Source organism: Pteronotus mesoamericanus, unplaced genomic scaffold, assembly GCF_021234165.1.
Source record: "Pteronotus mesoamericanus isolate MK-2021 breed Mesoamerican mustached bat unplaced genomic scaffold, CSHL_Meso_final scaffold_54, whole genome shotgun sequence".
Classification (NCBI taxonomy): Eukaryota; Metazoa; Chordata; class Mammalia; order Chiroptera; family Mormoopidae; genus Pteronotus; species Pteronotus mesoamericanus.
The window spans coordinates 45688655-45713178 of NW_026555321.1; the positions used below are offsets into that span (position 1 = coordinate 45688655).

The following is a 24524-nucleotide window of genomic DNA, read 5'->3' on the forward strand; positions in this document are numbered from 1 at the left end:
CTTGCTGCTTCTAAGATTCTCTCTTTGTCTTTAACCTTTGGCATTTTAATTATAATGTGTGTTGGTGTGGTCCTCTTCGGGTCCAGCTTGTTTGGGACTCTCTGCTTCCTGGACTTGTATGTCTATTTGCTTCACTAAATTAGGGAAGTTGTCTTTCATTACTTTTTCAAGTAAGTTTTCAATATCTTGTTCTTCGTCTTCTCCTTTTGGCATCCTTATGTTTTAGATATTGGCGCATTTGCAAGTATCCCAGAGGGTCCTTATACTATCCTTGGTTTTTTTTGAATTCTTGTTTCTTCTTGCTGTTCTGGTTGAATGTTTATTTCTTCCTTATGTTCCAAATCATTGATTTGAATCCCAGCTTACTTACCTTCACTGTTAGTTCCCTGTAGATTTTTATTTCACTTAGTGTGACCTTCATTTCTTCATTTATGTTGTTTCCATACTCAATAAGTTCTTTGAGCATCCTGATCACCAGTGTTTTAAACTGCATCTTATAAGTTGGCTATCTCCATTTAGTTTACTTCTTTTTCTGGGGTTTTATCCTATTCTTTCATTTGGGCTGTATTCCTCTGTCTCCTAAATTTGCCCCCCCCCCCCGTTTTGTCTGTGTATTAGGTAGAGCAGCTTTGACTCCCTGTAAAAGGCACCTGTAAATTGTGTGGGGCGGAGCCTTAGGTAATTGTCAGGGTGGGACAACCCACTTCACTGCTTTGTGGCTCTGTGTTGGGGGAAGGCTCGGAGAGGGGACTATGCCTCTGCCTGGCTTCTGGGGATTTGCCCGGCATTTGCCCATTTCCAGTCACTTCACCTACCCCTCCCCACCCCCATATTTGACTGGTGCCCTCCCAGCTGTTTCCCTGGTGTTGAATCCCAGAGTGGGTGGGTTTGCGAAAATTTTAAGACCCTTTCAAGCAGAATTTCCTGAAAATTCAGCAGTTTCTTCCACTGCCCCAACCCCAATTGGTTTTTTGTAGCCAGAAGTTATGGGGATTTGTCTTCCCAGTGCAGGAATCCCTGGGCGGGAATCCTGAGGCTGGGATCGCTTACTCCCAAGGTGGACCCCCCGCCCCTGATTTTTATCCACCACGAATGTGGGACTGCCCATGCCCCTTCTGCCGCCGCCGCCGCCTTTCCATGCCATACCACATTTCCTCGCCTCTTCGCCCAGTCTCTGCACCCCCTGCCCATCTGGATGAATGCAGCCTCTTTAAATTCTTGGTTATCAGACTTCCAGACAGTTCAATTTGCTGATGGTTCTCGGTATTATTTCTTTTGAGATTTAGTTGTAAATTGGTTTGTGGTTGTGTGAGGAGGCGAAGTATGTCTACCTATGCCTCCACCTTTACTGGTGCTGCTTTTACTATAGTGCCACCTGCCACACAGCCGAGGCTCCCCCTCCCACTTGTCTTCCCATTTTCCAGAACACTTTCACCATCTAATGGTACTTGTTTGTTTGTGGTGTCTGCCCTCTAGAATAAGAGCTTCATAAAGGCAAGTGAATGCCTCCTTAGGACTAGAATAATAGCTGGCACATAGTAGGCACTCTTTAACTCTATGCAAGGGTGAAGGAAAAGGGGCAGGGGGGAATGAATGAAGGAATGAACGAATGAACAAAAGAACAAATGAATGAACATCAGGAAACCTCCCTGAAAGTTCCCAAAAGGCCATAGCTGTGAAGCTCAGAGGCAGAGTCGGTCATTCTCTGAGTCCGGAGAAGGAATGTTTCTATTGTTTGCAAACCCTCACTAGGTACAGTTATGGTTGAGGATTTATTTGGCCCTTTATGCATCTTGTGTGTTAACTCATTAGATAATGTTGGTATCGGCCAGGTTCTCCCCATCTAGTCAGCTTCTCTTGCTAACGCTTGTCCCCCAGAAACAAGAGGGTAGCAGAAAAATCTCTGATTAACTTTTTATTGGATGACTTTGTGGCCAGTAAGTGATTCCCAAACAGACGGGCTAGGCCTCGTTGCCCTTTGTCCTCCTCTATAACCCCTGCCCTGCACTCCTGGTGGGGGAAAGCTGCCCTCATGCCTTTGAGAGGAGAGGAAGCAGGCAGGAGGCATGTCTTCCATTTGCATGGAATAAAGAGTTTTATCGAATCAGCCCGATGGGTGCAACAGCATGGGGCTAATCATTTTCCTCTTGCATCACCTAGAATATCTGTGGGAGTCTGGAAATTGCCTGGAAGACTCTGTCCTCTGAACTGAGTCATGTGACAAACACAGCTGTTGGGTATCTGTGCAGCTGAGTTCCATTTTTAAAGGTTACATAGTGAGGCACCTTTAGTGCTCTGTTTTCACTGTCCCCACTGGATTAGGAATCAGAAAACCTAGGACCTTGCCCTGTGTCCACTACGAAACCTTGGGTCAACGACCTCGCCTCCCTGTGCATTAGTTTTCAGGATCTGTCAAGTGAGCAGTGTCTCTGTCCTGCCTGCACTTGAGGTGATAAGTGTAAAAGTACTTTGGATGCCAGAAAGTAAGCCCAAGTGTCAGCCGTGAAGCTTCTTCCCTAGTCATGGCAGTGACCATCCCAGCAGCCTCGAGAGTAAGCCTTTGTGTGGTTCTCAGATTGAGATTGGCCCTGACACTGAACCCGCCCACCGGCTGTGCCTGCCGCGCGACGCTCTTTGGCTTCAGCGTTGGGACTTCCAAGTCTCCGGGATCCCCAGAAAATGTAATCAGTTATTCCTGACCTGCCACACCTCTGAGTAGGAGTCTTAGACTGGAAACATTTTTGAATCATTCCCTAGCTACCTATTTAATTACTAAGTGAAATACAACCCAAAGGCATTCCTTTAGAAGTGACTTCCTGCTAGATCTTACTCACTGGGAGTACAGGGACAGAAAGTATCTTCAAATTCTCCTCTGACTGAGGAATCCATGATACTTGGTTGTACCTCACTTGACACAGTAGATGCATCCTTGACAAGTTATTACACATTTGCAAAATGAATAACTTTAGCTGTAATGCAGTGTGGTGTTCAAGTGAAACCAAGAGTGAGACTACTCTTAGTTTCCTTAGGTTTTCATAGATAGCACAGACTTTGTAACCATGAAGAGATGCCTGGACGAACCCATTTTGCCTTTAACTGGGAAAGGGTACCCTATATAACCTGTCTTTAAATAGTTTTCAACTTGATCCCAATTTCTTTTCTTAAATAAAACCCCACACCCTGTTTAGTAATTACATTTGTAAAATATTATAATGTATGAAGCACTTTAACCATCCATTATTTCTTTTATTCTTATGGTTTCTTCCAGTTATTACAGTAAAAACTCTATTGCATGAGGAAATTCATTATAAGGAAAACACAATTTTTAATAAATTTGTTATTTTCACTCTATTAAAACTCTCAACACAACTTTTCTTTAATGGAGAACCTTGGGTGATTTAAATGACTTAACCTTAGGAATTATCTGATTGTTCTGATGTCTAAAAATAATGGCATATTTTTATAGAATACTATCCACTGGATCTCAATTACATCCTATCCTTGTTCAAAAATCTAAGATTAGTACTACTGGCCTGTATTTATCAACTTATTTTATCACTGGAATGCCTCATTTTTTATAATTGACTTTTTAAAACCTGTTTCCAGGCAACTACCAATAAACTGAACCATCATACTGGTTAAATATGTGTGCAATGGGGTAAGATTGAAAATTCAGGCACCAAACTGCTGTAAAGTAGAGCTCCTGCATCAGCATTGTAATACATCAGTATATTACATCAGAATGTGTAATATACTCTGTTCCTACAACTTACTTTATATATAACCTTTTTTAGAAAACAGCATCATTACCATCTAATATTTATCGCACATTTATCAACTTCGTGCTTTAAGTTTATTTTCACTGTAGTCCTATAGAGACTGCTACAAGTGATATCCCCATTTTGCACATGAAGAAACTGAGGCTCAGAGTCATTATTTAATTTGTCCAAGGTGACATCAATAAATGGTGGAGCACACATTATAATTCTGCGTGACTTCAAAGCACAGATGCTAAGAAACGGCTCTGCCACCTCGTGGCATGCTATTTTGGCAGTTCTGAAGTCTCAGGTATTGAGGCTCTTCATTTTCAATCAAGACATCTTCAAATTCAAAATGTGAATATTGTCTTTAGTTTTTTCTGACTTGTTCTTTATCATTACCTTCTTTCCCTAGCACTGACCATTTGGTTCTGCATTAAATTCTCTTTCACCTTCCTGGAGGTGATCATTCTTCTATTTAAGTTTCCTCCATATCTAGGAACCTCTCCCTTTACCTTTGCTCTCTAGTCATTTTTATTCTCTTCCTTCCTAAGAAAAAGACTCTCAACCCACCAGTACTTTGTTTCCCTGCGCAGAATAAGCCTGTGTGATTTAAATGACTTTAGGAACAATTCATAAACATGTTGAATGTTGAATAAATTTAGTCACTAAATCAAAGACTTTCAGATGATTCTGCTATGGTTAAAATTCATAAATAAAAAGCTCTGATCTTCCAATCCCCAAGCAAAAGTAGAATCAGTTAAGTTATTCTGAGTTTAGAAACGTAACATAAAATAGGCAAATGGTTAGGGAAAGCTTTGCTAACCTTTTGATAGTCAACCCTTGGAGACAGCAATTTCTAGGTATTTTTGAGGATTTTTAAGTTAATCATTTTTACTAATTTTAACAGTTTTAGGAATTTAGACTGCATTGTCCACAGTCTTATAAAAATGAAGACATTTTTCCTTGTCTCGCCTCCACCAATGAGATACGGTGGCTGAGGTTAGCCACGTTAGAAAGAACTCAATGCAAGAGGATTTATCCAACATGAGAGGTGCTTTCGGGGTTAGGTTCCAATCACTACAGAAGTGACATCTGTCCTTTTACCACGAAAATTGTGAATAGCAGTGGCTGCTCCCTGTATGATGTTTGAGAAAAGTGGGTTTTCTCCCCTTCCCCAGATAAGTTAAACTCTGTCTTCTGCAGGAGAATGAAAGGGGCTTTGACACTTGTATTTTTCACTGATGGTTTTTCAAAATCAAATGTTCTCTGGTTACTGGTTTCCCATGTTCTGTGTGCAAGGGTGAAGCATGATGGAATGCAGTAACCTGTCAGTCCGCTCACAAGCTTCCCCTCTTTTAGGGTACTGAAGTGGTCACAAGTTTCTGTCTTTCAAGATCCACATTATTCTGAAATCTACAAATACTTTTAAAAATCTAGTGTCTCCAACCTGGGGATATTGTTTTGAAATAACAAACTTGAATAATATTTTTGCTGTGATTGTTAATGAAGCCTTATGTACATATGTCACTTACAAATTATATTCACTGTATCATATTACTTTATTTTTTTAGACTTTCATTATATATAGCTTTTTAAAATCAAATTAGCACATGAAATTAATCTGTTTATAGAGCATGTTCAAAGGGCTTTTCCGAATGTGCATATTGTCAAACACAAATGTTCTTATAAATGCTTTTCTCTGGAAGTTAGAAATCTAACTTTCTAATAAGAGCATTAAAAACAAAATGTTGCTGTTAACCAGTAGCTTAGAAACCTAGAAATGATTCATCCCTTTCCAGTAGTTAAATACATTTTACTAATTGGAAGGTCACTGGCTTCAGCAGGGTGCCAGCATATCAAAGGGTTTTAAACTGCAGGTTTAAAACCCTTGGGATTAAACCAACCTTGTTGGCATATTTTATTTATACAGAGATTATCTCCAAAGGAGATTCATTGGTCTTTTGACTATAATGAAGCCCTTTCTTTACTGACTTCATTGTATCATAAATGAAAAGATGTTTCTTTTTATGGCAGGAAATGAAATGTTCCAACACTCCTTGCATCCTAAAAGTCTGGACAAAAATCTACTTGTTGTGTCCTAACTCATGAATTAAAGTCTCGATAATGTTCTTTTATTTTCTATTTGCCTTATCTTCCTAAGTTGATAACTGAGGTATTGCCAAGCACAGAGAGAGGCCTGAGCGTGGCCTTGGAGGCTGAGAGGGCAGATAAGAAGGGCACTGAGTTCCTCAATTGAAAGTCTGTCCACCGGAGGAGGTATTAACAGTACCTGGTAACAGCCCAGTCCCGGGACTTGGGGTTGGGGGGAAGGTCTGAGCAGGATTGACTTCAGCCAAGTGTTGTACTGGGACTTCATAGGTTCTCCTTGCCCATGGACAGATTTGGTTGGAAGCTGGAATAAGATTGAGGGAACCAATACGGGTTAAATGAACTTTACAGATTGGTCACAGAGTGAGTGACTTAAGCCCCTCTCTAATCTTAGTGATAATTATATATATGCCTGCACACTGCCAGAGTAAGCAGGCAGGAATATATTTAAACAGACCTGCCCTGGCTGGTGTGGCTCAGTGGATTGAGCACCGGCCTGTGAACCAAAGGGTTGCCAGTTTGATTCCCAGTCTAGGGCACATGCCTGGGTTGCAGGACAAGCCCCCACTAGCGAGTGCACTACAGGCAACCACTCATTGATGTTTCTCTCCCGCTCTTTCACCCTCTCTTCCCCTGTCTAAATAAGTAAATGAATAAATAAGCAGACCTTAAGCCACTTAACCCAAGCAATTAAGCATCTTGGCCAGAAGGTAAATGCTGTCACAATTGATGCACCTGGCACCCTCAAGGTGACCAGAGTACCAGTGTGAGCTTTCCAGGTAACTGAGGCTTACCCTGAAAGCTAAAGCAGTTCATTTCTGTTGGAAAGTTTATTTAAAATATATTACATGGTTCTCTGCCCATTCAGTCATGTGTTTTCAATTTAAGATCTAGAGAAGTCCTATACCAGGGAAGAAGCCAGCTTGGGAGTCAGCCTTGGCCCTCACACTTGATAATGACAGTGGACCTTGCCAAGCTCCTTGGTCTCTCTTAGCCCATTTTCCCATCTCTGAAGTGGAGATAATGACAGCCCCTAGGTCTTGCAGGTAGGAGGCCATACTTGTGAAGCAATTAACACCTAACAGTACATCACAGTTATTGAGCATTTACTAAAAGCCAAGCACTCCTGTAAGTATTTACATAATCCAGTTTATTTTTCATAACACTCTGTGAATTAGGTGCTGTTATCATTCCCATTTTACAGTTGAAGAAAGGGAGTCACACAGAGGTGAAGTCCCACTGCCAGGCAGCCTGGCTCTGGCTTTTGCATTCCCACCACTGCCTCTGGGAGCCTGGCACTCAGGGAGTACTCCATCACTGTGGCTGACAGAATGGCAGCTACACAATTTTGCTGGCGTACAGGCTCAAGGTCCTACCCCAGAGCAGTGTCTTGGGGTGTCTGTCCAGGGACAGCCTTGGGTGCTGATTTTTTCTTTTGGATATCAAACCAAAAATTGCAGACAAGAAAGCTTAGTTTTTCCATTTTTCTTTATTTGTCTGTTATTCCTCAAGATTAAGAGAAAGCAGAGTTACCATATGCAAGTAGGCTGGAAACATAGACAAAATCTGGGTGCTTTCCCTCTAATGGCTCTGAACACGTAAGTACAACAGAGACCTCACTGCAGATCTTGGAAACAACCCTTTTGAGTGTTCAGATACATTTTTCCCTATTTCCTGCAGTGTTGCATTGGAGGTCAGTGTTATTCAGCTCTTTTTTTTGTCCTAGAATCTCTCAGCTTTGGTAGTTTATTCTCAGGAGGTGTTCACCCTCTTCGAATGCTCTGCTTTTGGTACCTATAAACCAGACATTAATTTCAGGTTTCATCAGAAGTGAAACACAAAAACATTTGGATATGTATCGGCCAGAATAAAAGGCCTCTTACCTACAGAATTTAATCCCAGCCACAAAAGGCTAAAATCTTAGAATGAAGTATAAACATTATTTACTAACAACAAGCCCACTTTTCAAGTACTGATTCACGCGGTGATTTAGTGATAACAGTAGTGGTCCCTTTTTTGCCTAATTTAATATACCTTTGTTATCTGAAAATAAGTAAAATTTTTGGCACAAAATTATAAAATAACATTTTATCAGATTAACCGAGCTACTATAATTCCTCACTTTTCCTTGAAACTGTGGTACTTTGAGAATGAATCACAGTGCATGGGAGCACAGGCATCGGGTTCCGTACACACGAGGAGTCAAATCTCAGCTCTGCCTTGGCTTTCTTATGTGTGATGTGAGGATAACAGTGTGCCCTTTACCTAGTTCTTATAAAGATAAATGTATGAAAAGTGCATAGCATAGTCCCTGGCAACCTGTAAAGGCTTAACAAATGGCGGCTGTCTTCTCTTTATACCAACAGTCATTAGACCATCTTTCATCATACAGTAACAAAGTCCCATTTCGCCTGTGGTTAGTGAGGACATCTTCACCTGGATCCCAGCTAAGCTTTTTTTCCTCTTTGTTTCCCACCCCACCCCGCCATCACCCCATCACCGTTCCATCAGAGACATGTATTCTTGCCGGAGTCATCAGATCCATCCCTTTCATGGCACTTGCCATCCTCACTTCTCCGACACAAAGCTTGCCCTTGAACAGAGACCACCTCACTAATATCTGGCTCAGTCCTAGGTGCTTAGTCAAGGCCTCATCCAGGATTTCCTTTTCACCCTTCCCCAGGCAATTCCCGTTCTCTCCGAGCAGGAGCACTCTTGACCTTGGCTGCCAGCTTTTGCAGCCACACTCCAGCCTTCAGTTAATCTTTCTGAGCTTGTTTCTCAATTGTAAGATGAGTATGAAAATCTTACATGTTAATGCATGTAGATAAAAGGGCACAGAAAGTGCCTGGTCCATCATTACGCTGCTAATACTCTCTGCATTTGTTAATGAAACTCAGATGTTTAGGTGGAAATAGTGTCTTACAGACAGATCGCTTCTTGTAACACAGGGTCTGTCCAGATGAAGATTGAGCAGCGCAGATCTATGATGATGTCCTAATTGCTTGGCCTTCTGCTAGATACAGCAATTGTATAATTATCTGGCTCATGTTGAAAGAAATTTAATGGAAAAACTATATAAGAGGAAAACTATCAGAGCTTCTAATTAGTCATTGCCTTATATTCATCTTAATATTAAGAAAAAAGATTTACGATCCCTTAGTTTCATTTACCTTGATTAAAAAACAAATAATGTGTTATCTGGGTAGCTGGTGGTTGTCAGTACAGTGTGCATGTTTGGTGTGTATGTGTATCTGTCTGTTAGTTTTATGGCATTACTGGTGGTGCCTGGAAACTCAGAGGGGTGTGATCAGACTTCCTTGGAAAAGAAAGCAAATTGGAGAGACTAGTGAGTCATATATGGCCATAATTAACATGCAAGTTCTGCTGGATTTCTGCTGCATCTAGCCGCGGGGATAGCAGGTAGACTAGTCTCTGGGCATGTGTGGCTTTAGCTTGGATATTACAGTTGAGTACTTTACAGGAAAAAATAATAAACTGTTAACATTAAAATATGTTTTTAATGACTTAAGGGGGGCGAACTTTAAAATGCTGTGGCTTGTACCTTGTGGAATAAAGTAGCTTTAAATATGATATTGTTTTTTTCTTATTTTGAGCTAGAGTCCATGTGCTTAATCATGGCACCATAACTTTATTAGGAATGTACAATTCTAAACTATCATTATGGAATAAATGTCCACAACCTATTACACTATTAACGATGACACTCTGCCCTCGGAAACAGGAGAGAAATGCTGTAGTCTATATCCTGGAGTGACTGTGGGACTAGGTTATATTCCATCTCACTTATTTTGCTTCTTGTCTGAAGATAAGTTTATTCTTGGATTAATCTTCTAGAGACTCTCCAGTTTTGTACACGTTAACCCCCTTTTCAACCTAAGATAATATCTTAACGATTTGATCATTATTTTAGAATTTGCTTACTTCTGAACATCTTAAGTGAACTGATCAGATAATTTCGGAAACTTTTCTCCAACTCTGCATTCTGCTAAATATTCTGGGGAAACATTTTGGCTCTGCTTACTTTGTTAATGCTGGTTACATCATTACGGAGCTATAGATTTCTTGGGCTTGCAAAATGATTGCATATTCATGAACATCTTCAATCCTGAAATATTTGTAAATAACTTGGCAATTTTTTCATAAGGTGGCCTATTAAAATGATTAGGTCTTTAATTTGTTCACACAGAAAGAATTTGTGAGTGCAGAGCACCACCTATTTGATAAGTAACACTGCTATGCTAAGCAACTTGGATCATGAACATATAAATCACCTTCCTTAAATGAAATATAAGAGATGCTATTTTCCGCTTAAGAATGATTCAAGTTTGAAAATGTCAATAGATGCAAAAAGCCACCCTAGAGCTTTGCTCTCTCAAAAGAAAGAGGAGGAATGACATAGTCAATGTTAACTGTCACCAGATGAAGGGAAATCAGATTGTCAAGCCTGGATCTATAACATTCTTGCCAAAGTAGGACCTCATTTACACATACAGATCTTCATACCCTTTGCTAAGAAAAGCATCTGTGGCAGTTTAGATGTTTGTGCGTTTGCCAAAGATCTTTCACTCTGAATAAAGTAAATGTCATGTCTGTTGTTTATCTCGCATTCAGCAGAGTATTTTTAAAAGGAAATATTTGTGGGGGAGGGAAGAGGTTGGGGAGCTTGTTAGTGGGGTGTGGCAGTTTCACGGCAGTACTCAAGTATCAGATCAGATAAAGCAGCATAAAACATTCTTGGGGCTCACAAACTGAGATCGTCCTCGCGAAGTGACAACACTATAATAAATCGGAATGTGGAGTCTTCCTGAATCTATACCTAGTCTGTCAACACCAGAAAAATTCAGTTAATTCAGCCAAACTGATTATTTGGCATCACGTAGACACAGCTGTCTTGAACTGAAATTTTGAACACTCAAACATAGATGACATTGTACCCGAAGCCAGCTGGTAAAATGGCATCTATCTGTAATGATGTATAAAGATTGCTTAGACATCAAAGATTGGAAATAGAACTTAACTGCTCCAACTACAAGCTGGACCCCATTGAATGGCAATTTAATAAAATAAAACAAAAACCTAGGTTGTAATAAAATTCCTTGACAAACAGTTATCCTTCCTTGATAAGATCAGACTTTTAGTTAAGTGTATGATGTGGTCATTTTAACTATGTAAATTGCCTTGAATATAACAATAGAGGTAATTTGTTTTTATGATGTACCTTTTTTAAAAAACCATACTTTATCTAGCAATTAGGCATTCAAAATCATAATGAGATCCTAATGTAAAATAAATGCTGATGCTTGTCTTGAGGATGTCTGTTTCAGGTGATAGAATTATATCACTCTTTTCAAAAATCAAATATTTGTCTTCCATAATCCTATATCAGTGTTATTTGTTTTATGGAAGTGGACTCTGTGACTCTGAATATCATTTGATTCCCACAGATGACATGGAAGCCATTCCTGTCAAACAGTTTGTGAAACACATCGGTGAGCTCTATTCTAATAACCAGCATGGCTTCTCCGAGGATTTTGAGGTATGTTTCAAAATGAAATTTCCAGAGACCTAACTCTTATTTTACAGGGATTTTTATAAATTTGAAATGAAAGCACAACAATGAGGAAAGCGGAGATTGTTTTTTCTTACACTTATAATTTTAACAAGCATTCTTTTCTGAATAAAAATTAGGTTGCACATGTCCTGAACATGCACTTCTATTGAAGAACAGCCTTAGTGGTAAGAAAGGGAAAAAAAAGGCAAATTCAGGCTCTTCATTTTCATTGTAACTGGGACAGCAGCCGTAAAACAGAGAAAAGGGCTCCTCATCCCACGTCCTTCGCAGGGTGCACAAGGTGTGCTGGAGGCAGCAGATCTGAGGTCTGAGGAGCGTGACGCTGGCTCCACCAGTAATGAGCTTTGTTGTCCTTGGGCCAGTCACTTCATCCCTGATCCCCAGTGTCCTCATTGCTAAAGCGGCACCAATGATACCTACATCCTAAAGTTGTTGGGAAAAGTGAATGGTTAACTTAATCTTTGAAAGTGCTGGGTTCCCAGTGAATCCCATGCAGAGGTTGATTGCTGTCGTTGTCACAATTATTACTCCTTGGAGAGGAGACTTGGGTTAACACAGCCTTCTGGTTCTAAGAACTGGTGTGTAGGAAACAAGGTAGAGAGCAGCTCGCAGCCCCCTGCCAGCTCTGGGTTCTCTGCCAGTTCTGCAGTGACAGGGCGTCAATGAGGAGCTATTAAACAGACTGCCCTTTTCGTCACTGAGGCGCTTCGCGAAGGCACATCTCTGGCAGCAGGAGTTGTGCCGAGGAGGCCAAGTTTTCGTGGCAGCTCAGCTGTCTTCTGGCTTTCTGGGTAAGTCAGTTCCTTTCTCTGTCTCGTTTCCACTTGAAAATGGAAACGATAATGATGATGATGATGATGATGATGATGCTAACCTGCCCACTTCTTCACAAAATTGGTTATGAGGAGCAAATGACATAATGAAAGGTGAGCACTTGGAGATTCTCTAGAGCACCGGTCCCCACCCTTTTTGGCACCAGGGACAGGTTTCGTGGAAGACAATTTTTCTATGAACCAGGGTTCAGAGGGTGGTTTTGGGATGATTCAAAAGCATTACATTCGAGCTCACCCCCTGCTCTGTGGCCCAGTTCTTAACAGGCCTGGACTGGTACCATCCTGCAGTCCAGAGGTGGGGGACCCCTGCTGCAGAGCCGTGCATACAGCTCAGAGGCACAGTTATTTTGCATGGAGAGCAAGGAATAGAAAACAGGACCAAAGCTCCTGTCTCCGTTCAAATTCCAAGTCCCCAAAGGCCATCACAAAGGCAATTATATTAACAACTCATTTTAAAGGAAGTCTTTCTCTAGTTTTTTGTGTGCTTTTGTTTTGTTTTATTTTTTGAGCAGAATCAAAGGAAAGGTACTACAGTGAAAGAACCTTCTCTGATTTATCCTGCAAAGTCACATGTTTCAAGGAACAAATAAAAACATGTCAAGTATTTAACATGCCTATTAGATGCTAACCAAAAAAGGTGCCTATTCAACTACAAAGAACATGGTTTAAAGTCAAACATTTTGTATTCATGAGGACAGCAACTGTGTGTGGTGTTAAAGTGATTTAGTTCAATTGACTGTTGGCTGGATGACTGAGCAAGAATATTGAGGCATTTAACTATGTTGATGGTATTCAGGACAAACATTTATCCTCTAGAGAACAGAATTTGATCAGGATGATCAAATGCAACTCCAGTTTCTCAATTATTTATGATTTGAGACCCCAGTGCTATTCATCACAGCTGGTTCTGACACCATTTAATTATTAAAAATAATCAGCTACACCTCTGTAAACTTGATCTGACTTAAAATGGGCTTAGCTGCATCAGAATAATGCCTGTTAACGAGTCCTAGGCATCTCCACCCTATTTCTAGCCAACAAAAAAACCACAAAACTACTGTGGCCAGAAGCTTTTGTAGCCTGTACTGAACTTTAGAGCTTAAATATTACTAGCTGGTAGGTAGTGAAGGAAAGCAGGGGGGGAAGTGGAGAGGGAGACCTTATTCTACTGATGTCATTTCACAATCTGATTTGAAAGGTTGAAAATCAGAGCTATTCAGAATGGGAACAATATCCTTCCTTTTGATTCAGAAGAGTAAGGCAGCAATGTAAAAGGGAGAATGAAACACAGTATAAAGGCTCACTAATATGCTGTCATCTTCTAATTTAGGAAAAATTTGAAGTATTTAAAAACACTAATACCGCTTTTTGGTGGCTCTGCTAAAAAGGAAAACTGGTAACAGGCTATATAAAAAAAGTGTTGAGGCTGTTTTATAAACAGGAGATAGTAATAGGTATAAAAGGAGGATTGGGAAAAGAGGTCTTGTGTGATTTTTAAAAAACCACAAAACAAAACCCTTGTTATGGTAAGAGAGTAGGTACCCTTGGCCCCAGATTTCAGATGTCTTTCTGTGGAATGGGGATAGATGGCCAGCGCGTACTGTGCTCTTTAGTACCACCCCATGACAGGTGGTACTTTACTGTCCCCATTTTACAGATGAGGAAACTTAACCCAGGAGAAAACTAAGGCTTTGTGTGGCTTCATTTTGAAACGAAAGAAATGGGTGTTCAGATCAGGACTGTCTGAAGCGAGCCCACATGTTTAACCTTGACACCCTCTAGACATTCATTAGAGTAGTGTCCTGTAATGAGCTGAAGTCAGAAGGAGATAAATCAAGGTTACTGGTGATTGTCTAAAACTGATCATGCTGCTGACAGGCCAGCACTTGCCTTGGCAATAAAAAACAGGATAGGAGAGCAGCCGAAATTAAGGAGCCCCTACCGAGAATACTAGGAGCCCGTTACATGATCTTTTTGGTCTAGAGCCTTCCCAGACTGCTAAGAACCTGACCTAAAAATCTTTTATAACATCTGAATAAAGTCCTAAAATTAAAGAACTAATCTTAAGATAATAGAAAAATACCAATTAACAGTTGATATTTGGCCATTAAGAGGAAATAAAACAACTCACCTACCAGTTATGAGTACCTGATAGTCTCTGGACATAATATAAAATGCAAGGGTGAATTCATGACCCTGCCCTCAAATCCAGTCTGCTGGGGTGAAGGCCAGAGGGTACACAAGTGAAGTAGAGGGCAAAGCAAAAGGAGGACAACACAGACGCAGTGTTCTGAGGTAGTACAGAGAAGAGAGGCCCTTTGAATTTTGATGGGTATTTCACTGAAAGTACTGTTTGCGCCATCATGTTTAAAAATCATGGATGCACGTGAAAAAATTTTTGGTGAATAGCTGTCATATTCTCAGAACTTTACTGCTTGGAGAATGAGAAAAATAATTCACTAGTAATTTTGAGTCTTTGTGTAGAGGTGTTGCTGAAAGCAAGCTTTTTGTCCTTGTCAGATAAATTTTGGAGACTGATAAAGCTGGAGACATTATACCTCTAGCAGATTTTGCAGCCACTGGAAATAACATCGGTCATTGTCTCAGGATGGCATCCTTGACTCTGTTCCCTTGGCTACCTGAGCTGACTTCAACCTCAGTCTTCCCCAGCCTCCAGCGTCATGATCCAAGAGGCTTCCAAAGGCGCAGTGCCAGCACAGTCTTTCAAAAAAGGGGAGCTCAAGGCTCTGTGGTTGGCAGAATTAACAGGCAGGGCCAGGAGCATCACAAGATTAAAGACTGAGTGCAGAGATGAGGCCAGGGGTCCAGTACCCCTTGACAGGATCCTTTGGGGTATCGCCTCTTTTGCAGTTAACCCCAGAGGAGCTAAATATGGGCCAGTTGCTCATCTTAAATCAAGAGAACAAAGCTATGTCCACCTGAGCCCATGCACTGAGGGACCAGTGGCCACAAGCACTTTATGTAGGACGCAGAGTTCATGTTGTCCATGACACATAATCGGGAACAGAGGCGTGATGCTGCGTGCGGACTGCCACCTCCAAGGTGGCAGAAAATGACCCTGAGCCACAGTGACAAAATGCCAGCTTGGATCTTAAATGTCTTGAGGAAAAACATTTTTAAACACTTATTATGAAGAAAATCATGGTTGGTTAAGTTGAGGTTTTTATGAAGAGTGAAACAAAAGTGAGTTAGGCAAAGTTCACAGATTGCATAGAAAAGATAATGCTAAAGATAATGGGCACTATGATGTGCACTCCAAAGACGGGTTGGTATGCTGGGTCAGTGAGGTGGAGATTTTCAGTACAGACACCTGGATTTGGAGGGGAGAGGACAGGCATTCCGAGCTAGGGAGGTGGCAAGGAAGCAAAGGCGCAGAGTTAAAACTGTCTAGGACTGGGAAAGGTGTTGGTGAAAGATAGGGTGAGAACCTGAAAGGCTGGCTAAGGAATCTAGAATCTGTCAAGAGGTTTCTGAGCAAGACAATAACAAAATCAGAGCAGCATTTCAAGAAAATCAGTGTGGCAGCAGTTTGTAGCTTGAGCAGAGGAGAGTTAAGGGAGGAAGATGGGATGCAACAGCATTTGGCAAGGGCCAGCCCTCTGTCTGATGGTGCGAGCGCTGGGCTGTCGTCAAAACTGAAATTCATCTGTCTTCTATAGAACACTCCTCGTTACACCATGTAGGCAGCCTGAACTCAGACACTAAGAATATTACACATACCTGGTCTAGCACTTGGTCACCAGGTTCAAAATATTTCTCCTCGCCTTGTTTCGTGCAGATTTCTAGGTGTATATTTGTTCAATCATATGTTCATATTGAGCCATAGAACAGTATGCAGAGCCACAGAGCAGACAGTAGGTCTCCAGGTGCCCTTTGAACAGCATCTCAACATCCACTCCAGGTAGAAAGTGATTTAGCCTATTTCATCTCCCAAGGGGAAAAAAAAATAGCATCTTTAGTGTTTTTGTTCATTTTTAAAGTTTTACTATATTTTAAATCTCGTCTTCAGTTGGCTGTCTTCTGTGTTCGTGTGCCTCTTAATCTTAAGAATATTCATTTTGAGATTTCCAGCTTTGTTATATAGATAGTAAACTACAACTAAGCTTAAATCTTAAACTATATGAGAGTGCAAAATAGGTAACTTTACCATACATACCCCATCGGCCAGTGTCACTTCAAAAGTTGTAACACCTATTAAAATCACATTAACTCTGAAATGCCATTTCTGATGGAAAAAAACCACTCCAGAACCAGATGATACTATCAGCATCTAAATGAGCCAAGTAGTACTGCAAGGAATAGCAGATGACATTATTATCAACAAGACAAAATCTAGGCAAACCCCTTGGGTTGTAATGCAATCAGATTTAACATTATTTATGATTATTCTTTGTTTTCTGTCATTCACATAATTGGAAAAGTGAAATAGAAGTAACAGATCAGACCAAGGGTTTTAGATAACAAAAAGTTTGATTGGCCGTATTGAATGACTGCTTTAAACAGTGCAGACAGCTTCTCCCAAGCAGTCTCAGTCAATTGCATTATATTATAATAACAAGCCCAACCTTCGTCCATAGCTAGAGCAGTCAGATTACACGATCAGGAAAATTATAAATAAACAAAGTGAATCTCCATCTAAAGTACTAAAAGCTGGACTCCCTCCTCACAAGATGTTTCAACAACTCAGCCCTGAAGAGGTACATGCCAAAGTCCTGACCTTCAAAATCCAGAAACAGGGGATGTCAACTTATTTCAAGGATTTGTGTACAGATTGAATTAGTGTCTTCCATTTTCAAAGGTCTTCTGCCCTGACACTATTCAAAAACATATACCTTGGGCTTTCAGGGCAATTCTGAAAGGCCAGTTCCCCAAACACTCTACATGTGGCTAGCATCGCTTATGTTCTTGTCAGCGTTAAGATCTCACCTCAGTGCTCTGTGCCCACCACTTTTATCTCGTTTTAGGGGAAAGAGCCAAAGGCAGCCTTAGGCCCCTTTAAGCTAGCATTTGCCAAAACATAGGTTATAAACCATTAAAATAGAAAATATCAAAGTTTATCACATTTATTAAGAGTTAAAAAAAAAAGGTAAGAATTGTCATGAAACACACTTTCCCTGGAGAGGTATTTTGAATTAATGCCTGTGGGGCTTTTTTTGTTTTCTTCTTTTTTCTTTTCTTTTCTTTTCTTTTCTTTTCTTTTTTCTTTTCTTTTCTTTAACGGACAACTGGGAAGGCCTACAACTATGAAAAATTCAGTCTTCAGCGTCCAAGAATCAGGAATCCTTGAATATGGTTTCTTTGACTAGATGGCATCCCTTTGTTTTTATACCTGAAATTCTCTGATTAAAGTGAGTTCCTCCTTGGAGAGGAGAGAGGACTCCTCACTGGGAAGTAGTCTGTGAATATAAAAGACAGCCAGTTCCTTGTGTTCATTATGCCTGATGTAAATGCTGTGGAAACATCCCTAATTGCTAAGCAACTCCTTTGTGACAAAAAAGTCTGCATGCTCCTAAACTCTGTTACATCTGCTATGTGTAAAACTTTTCTCCTGATAATTTTGTGTCACTTTGCTCCTGCTCTTTGTAGCAGCTGTGCACTGCTAATGACTTCCCTTATTAGTTAGCTCCAGTACTTTCCTGGGTTTGAAGCATACAGTGTAGAAAAACTTGACTTTTCAGCAACCTTATTTTAAGCTAATGGATGATGTTTATATCCATGGCAAAGGTAGCCAATGAGAATTGCTTCTTCTGCTGTTTTTCTAAAAAAGAATAATTTAAATAAAATTTGAGTTCACAAATAATTCATCAGAGACATGTATTTAAGCCAGATACGACAGTTGATTGGGCCATATGTTAGTGTCATTTCAGGACTGAGTCTTTATAGTCAATTTGCCATCTGATAGTATAAAATGAGGCTATTTAACCAATGAGCGTATTGCAAATCATGGTGGAGATCAGACGTCTGCCTGGAAAATTCTTGCTCACCCTTCAGCAGTCCTGTGAATGATCTCCTGTCTGAAGCCTTGCTCTATGCTCCGATCATAGTTTCTTCAGGCCTCTTTGATGTTAATCACATTTGATTGCCATTATTTTTTTTGCCTGTTTTTCTCACCCGTTAGACCGTGACATTTAAAAAGAGATACTCTTGAAGTCCCCATGCCTAGACCAAAATCTGTAATAAAGTAGAGGATTGATGAATTAGTGAAGAATGAAATCATTTTATCTTGTTCACATCCTTCCTATGTTTGTTATGAATATGTCAGTAGTAATTATTCCTGAGGTTGAGTTTGGGGAGGTAACAGTGGCAGTGGCTAGGGAGTGAGTGAATACCTTGTGCTTTTGGGTGTGAATAGCTTCTTTCTATGGCCTTGCTGTGTTCACTGTCTCAAGTGCATCTAAAATCTCTGAAATCCTGTTTTCTTCACTAGGAAGTCCAACGCTGTACGGCTGATATGAACATCACTGCAGAGCATTCCAATCATCCAGATAACAAGCACAAAAACAGATACATCAACATTTTAGCATGTGAGTAATAAACTTCATCTTCAGCCACAAGGAAATTAAATCTTCATGCTAGGTATAAGCTGAAAGGCATGCAATCACAATCAGGATGCCAAGAAAGAACTACACGTGCAAGTTATCCTCTCATTAGCCCATCTTCTTCAACAACATGTAGGAAGAAATGGGGACATTTTCTGGCTTCCTTACTCTTTCATTAAGCTCTTGGACCTCTTTCATTAAGCTTAATAATAAGATGATTGAAAGAAAGTGTTCTGAGTTTCACTGTTTTCACATGATGTGATACCATATGCAATCCTGCGAAGCAAAATTTTAACAGCACGTAGCTATCTTGACATGGTTTTTAACCAATAAGAGCCAAGTCTTTTAATACAAATAGATGTCCCGAACCCTAGCTGGTGTGGCTCAGTGGATTGAGCACTGGCTTATGAACTGAAAGGTCGCTGGTTCAGTTCCCAGTCAGAGCACATGGCTGGGTTGTGGACCAGGTCCCCAGTTGAAGGCGCATGAGAAGCAACTGATTTCACACAACAATATTTCTCTCCCTCTCTATCTCCTTCCATCCTCCTCTCTCTAAAAGTAAATAAATAAAATCTTTAAAAAAAAAAATAGATGTCCTGAGAATCGAATTAAGTAAGCTGAATTTCAAAGCCATCCTTCTTTCTAAGACTATATAATTGGTCTATACCTTAAGTGGTGAGCCTCCAGTCCTACGGCCCACGTGCTTAGTCCTATCCAATATATTTCCAGGGCAGAAGTATTCTGGAGCCCTAACCAGGTAACCCAGTTGGGTCGAGCATCATCTTAATACACCAAGGTTGTGGGTCCTATCACTGGTCAGGACACATACAAGTATCAACCAATGAATGCATAAAGGGGTAGAACAACAGACCAATGTTTCTTCTGCCCCCCACTTCCTCTCTCTCTCTCTGAAATCAATAAATAAAAAAATTAAAAAAATAGGGATGTCTAAAGGTATTACTTTTTTAAAAAAGAGTACTCCGGAGATGCCTCACTCAAGCAAATAAGTGTTATTCTTATAGAGACTCAAGGAATACCCTAGGAGCACAGTTCACTTCTAAGGTTAGAATGCCACTTTTCATAACCATTGGTAATTGGGTCACTGGCAGATAATATATGCTTTGATATTAAGGGCGGAGGCACATATGGTTAACATACATAGAATTTTATGTAATAGTGCATTTAAATTAGACCACTTAAATGTTAACACTACTGTAGGTAGTCTTTAATAATACTTTAGTGAGATATAATTTGCATACCATATAAATTCACCCATTTAAAGTTAAATGTCAGTGTTTTTAGTATAGTCACAGAGTTGTACAACCATCAGCACTATCTAGATATAAAGCATTCTTAGCACCCCCAACAAGAAACCTCTCTACTCAGTCACTCAATTCATCCCTTTCCCCCTAAACTCCCTAGAAACCACTTATCTGCTTTGTCTCTATAGATTTGCCTTTTTTGACATTTTATATAAATGAAATCATACAATATGTGGCCTTTTGTATTGGGCTTCTTCTACTTAGCAGGCTGTTTGCAAGATTTATCCATGTTGTAGCTTATATCAATATTTAATTCCTTCTTACAGCTGAATAATGCCCTATAGTATGGATATACCACATTTTGTTTACTCATTTATCATTTGTGGACATTTGAGTTATTTAATTTTTTTTATTATCATGAATAATGCTGCTATGAACATTTGTATATATGGTTTTGTGCAGAGACATATATTTTTAATTCTCCTGGGATTATACCTAGGAATGCAATAGCTAGCTTATATGGTAAGTTTTTGTTTAATATTTCAAAGAATTCCCAAAATGGTTTCCAGAGTGGCTGCACCATTTTACCTTCCCACCAATATATTGGGATTCCGGTGTTTCCACATCCTTGTCAGCACTTGTTACTTTTTCTTTTGAGACGAGCCATTCTAATAGATGTGAAGTAGTATCCCACTGTGGTTTTGAGTTCCACTTCCCGAGTGATTAGTGATGATGAACATCTTTTTGTGTACTTATTGGCCATTTGTATATCTTCTTTGGAGAAATATCTCTTCACATTCTTTGCCTATTTTTTAAGTGGATTACATGTACTTTTTGTCCTAGTTAAGAGCTATTCATGCATTCTGGATGCAAACCCCTGGTCAAGTAATTTGCAAATATTTTCCCTCATTCTGTACATTGCCTTTTCACTTACTTGATGGTGTCCTCTTTTAATGCATTTATTTTTTTTAATTTTGGTGAAATCCAGTGTATCTATTTTTTATTTTGTTGCCTGTGCTTTCCATTTCATATCTAAGAAACCGTTGCCTAATCCAAGATCATGAATATTTGCGCCTATGTTTTTGTCAAAGACTTTTTTTTATGGTTTTAGCTTTTACATTTAGGTCTTTGATCAACCTTGAATTAATATTTGTATATGATGGGAGGTAGGGGTCATCTTTATTCTTTGCATATTGATATCCAGTTGGCTCCCAGTGCTGTTTGTTAAAAAGCAGCTCTTCTTTTCCTCATTGAATTGTCTTAAGACCCTTAATGAAAATTAATGGATTAAGGTATAGGGTTTATTTCTGGACTCTCAGTTCTATTCCATTAATGCCTATCCTTATGTCAGTACTACACTGTGTTGATTATTGACTACAGCTTTGTAATAATCTTTGAAATTGGAACTGTGAGTCCTCCAACCAACTTTGTTCTTCTTTCTCAATTTTTTTTTTTTTTTTTTTTTTTGTGGCTAATCCGGGTCCCTTGTGTTTCCATATGATCAACTTGTTCATTACTGTAAAAAAATGTATCTTGGATTTTGGTATGAATTGCATCAAATCTGTAGATCAATTTTAATTTGGGAAGCATTACTATTTTAATAATATTAAGTCTCTCAGTTCATGAAGATTGGATGCCTTTCCATTTACTTAAGTCATCTTTTCTTTCAACAGTGTTTTATAGCCTGCATTATACAAGTGTTGCACTTTTGTTTAACATTGCTAAGTATTTTATTCTTTTTAATGCAATTGTAAATGGAATTGTCTGTTTAATTTTATGTTCAGATTGTTCATTGAATGTATAGAAATACAGTAGATTTTTGTATATTGATTTTGTGTCTTACAACCTTGGCTGAACTCATTTATTAGTTCTAACAGTTATTTTTTTGTGGATTTCTTAAGACTTCCAAATACAAGATTGTGTCATCTATGAATATAGGATGTGTTTTTTTTTTTCCCTGTAGATAGTTTTAAAAGAACCACAGGTCATTTTTGAAAAAGAGTGTTTGCTTCAGTTATCTGAGAGAATGAGGAGGTAAAAAAAAAAAAGAGAGAGAGCAAGGGACAAGAGTGAAATTTTTCTTTTCTCTCCAAGTCCTAAACAAATTGACTCTGACTATGTTTGTTGGCCAGCCAGTCAAGGCTCACTTTGCTGAGACTGAGCAATTATTTGTCTATTTAGCTCATTTCAAACCATATAACTCAGGCAGGGATATATACATATACGTGTCTTGCATATATCTACACATACCATTCTCTCCACCATAGCAATCTTTATTTCTAGTGACCTCACTGCCTTGGCTAAACATTTGTGGCAAAGAAGAGGCAGGAAATCAAAGCAACTGCTTTGTGATGTGACCAAAGGTCATAGTGTTTGGCTGGAAAACCACCATCTCCAGTTAGATGCAGATATACTTTCACAAGTTCATTGTCGTTTTACTGTCACAAATTCAAATAACATGTGGTTCAATTTTCATAAGTTCAGGGAGTTGAGTTTTGGTGTTCTCTTGGCCACTTAGTCAGATCCTGGACGAATCACTTGTCACCTAAGTCTACTCCTACTCTAATGCCTTTATAAAGCAAAGAGTAGCATGGAAATGTCATGAAGCAAGTAAAATTTGTCCATGAATGTGCCAGAAAAACAATGTAGGCAAAGAAAGTCTTCTCTCACAGAGCATCACAGCTTTCAAGGTGTAAGTGGATACCACCACACCAACTCCTATAGCAATCTATTTAGCCATTCTGTTACCTTATTAAATATGAAATTGCAACTTGAAGAGTATGTTTTTATTTGTGCCTGAGAAATAACAATTTACAGTATAATGCTAATAAGTCAGGACTGTTTGGATGCAGGTACCTTAGTTGAAATTTTTTATATAGGGCCTATTTATATCAGGCAGCCCTGCTCATATCAGCTCTGATCTGAGAGTTTGTCAGAACAGCAGAAGCAAGTCACAGTCCCCAGAATGTAGAGGGCTTTCCAGAGGTGCTTGGTAAGTCCATCAGTCATGTCTGGGCTAATCCATGCATTAGACTTCTTTTTGAATTAGCCTTTGACAATCATGACTATAAACAGAAATGTGAATTGGCTTTTTCCCATTTCTAGCTAAGGAAAATAAAATTGCCACCTCAGCTTTGTTTTATTTTCATAAGTTTGGGGTTTTGGCGTTTAATTTGTTACCCTAAAAATACAAGCTCATTCTGTGGAACAACTGGAGACACATAGCATCACCCCTTTTGTTCATAAGCTGAAGTTAAGTGGATCCTAAAATTTGGTCACTGATTTCATATTCCTGCAGTGACATTACTCTTACAAGCAGCTCTAACTCCCTCAACTATGCGGGTTCTGTTGGCATGGCAGGGAGTCAGACTGAATTTAGCAGTGAACTCTCCTGAAAATAGATATTGTGGACTTGATATAACAAATCACTTTTTTATATTTGTACTAATGGGAAGAGGATAAGGGGGGGCATGGATAATCAAAGACCTTGGCAATTGGTTTTAAAGTAAAGACAAGGAAATTTGGGGGGTCTGCAACTTGCAGTTGTTTTACATGAACTAATAAAAGCCGTAATTTTCATTTTGGGGGCACTCACAGGTCAGAGCATGAGGTAGAAGCATCCCTGTTTTCGAGATGATTTCAAATGCTACATCTTTTGATTTTTAGTTGTTCTTCTGCCAAAAGATTTCTCAAGAGTGTCTGAGAGATACCACATAACCTGTTTGCCTTGTCTTGTGCTTCAGAACGCTGCTAGTTTTTTAATTATACCGTTTGGTTTTACTTTTTTTGTTTTCTTATCCTCTATAGATGATCACAGTAGGGTGAAGTTAAGACCTTTACCAGGAAAAGACTCTAAGCACAGCGACTACATTAATGCAAACTATGTCGACGTAAGTCAAAATGTTTTTATAAACCTATTTCTGATCATGAGGAGTGCTACAGAGACTTTTGAATGCGTGTTAATGCTGCATGGAGCTTTCATTGAAAACACAGCCTATTTAGTATGGATGGCACTTGAATTATTAACTAGTCTGGGATACTGCTTTCATCTTACTTTCTGCTGTGTCATCTTTGAAGGGTTACAATAAAGCAAAAGCCTACATCGCCACCCAGGGACCTTTAAAGTCTACATTTGAAGATTTCTGGAGGATGATTTGGGAACAAAACACTGGAATCATTGTCATGATCACAAACCTTGTGGAAAAAGGAAGAGTAAGAACCTTCTGGCTACTATCTTAATCGTGTATCCTTGTTCAAAAAAATATTTGCGGAGTACGTGCTCTAGCGTAGGAACTCAACCAACTGTGGAAAGAGTTACAGAGATGCAGAGTGTCCTCTCGGCCCCTTCCTTGCCTGTAGTCTGGGGGGAGTGAGAGCTGTGCACTCCCAGGAGTGGACCCATT

At 39.6% G+C, this 24524-nt stretch overlaps 1 protein-coding gene across 3 annotated transcripts in view; it reads left to right on the forward strand.

Annotated features, from left to right (window-relative positions):
- PTPRG (protein tyrosine phosphatase receptor type G) overlaps positions 1 to 24524 on the forward strand; it is a 681808-nt gene that overhangs the window by 631221 nt on the left and 26063 nt on the right. For all 3 annotated transcript variants that reach the window (XM_054595580.1, XM_054595582.1, XM_054595581.1), the window contains 4 exons: positions 11339 to 11430; positions 18748 to 18844; positions 23929 to 24011; positions 24199 to 24333. In XM_054595580.1, the coding sequence (XP_054451555.1) occupies positions 11339 to 11430; positions 18748 to 18844; positions 23929 to 24011; positions 24199 to 24333 (407 nt within the window). The remainder of the gene's footprint in view (positions 1 to 11338; positions 11431 to 18747; positions 18845 to 23928; positions 24012 to 24198; positions 24334 to 24524) is intronic.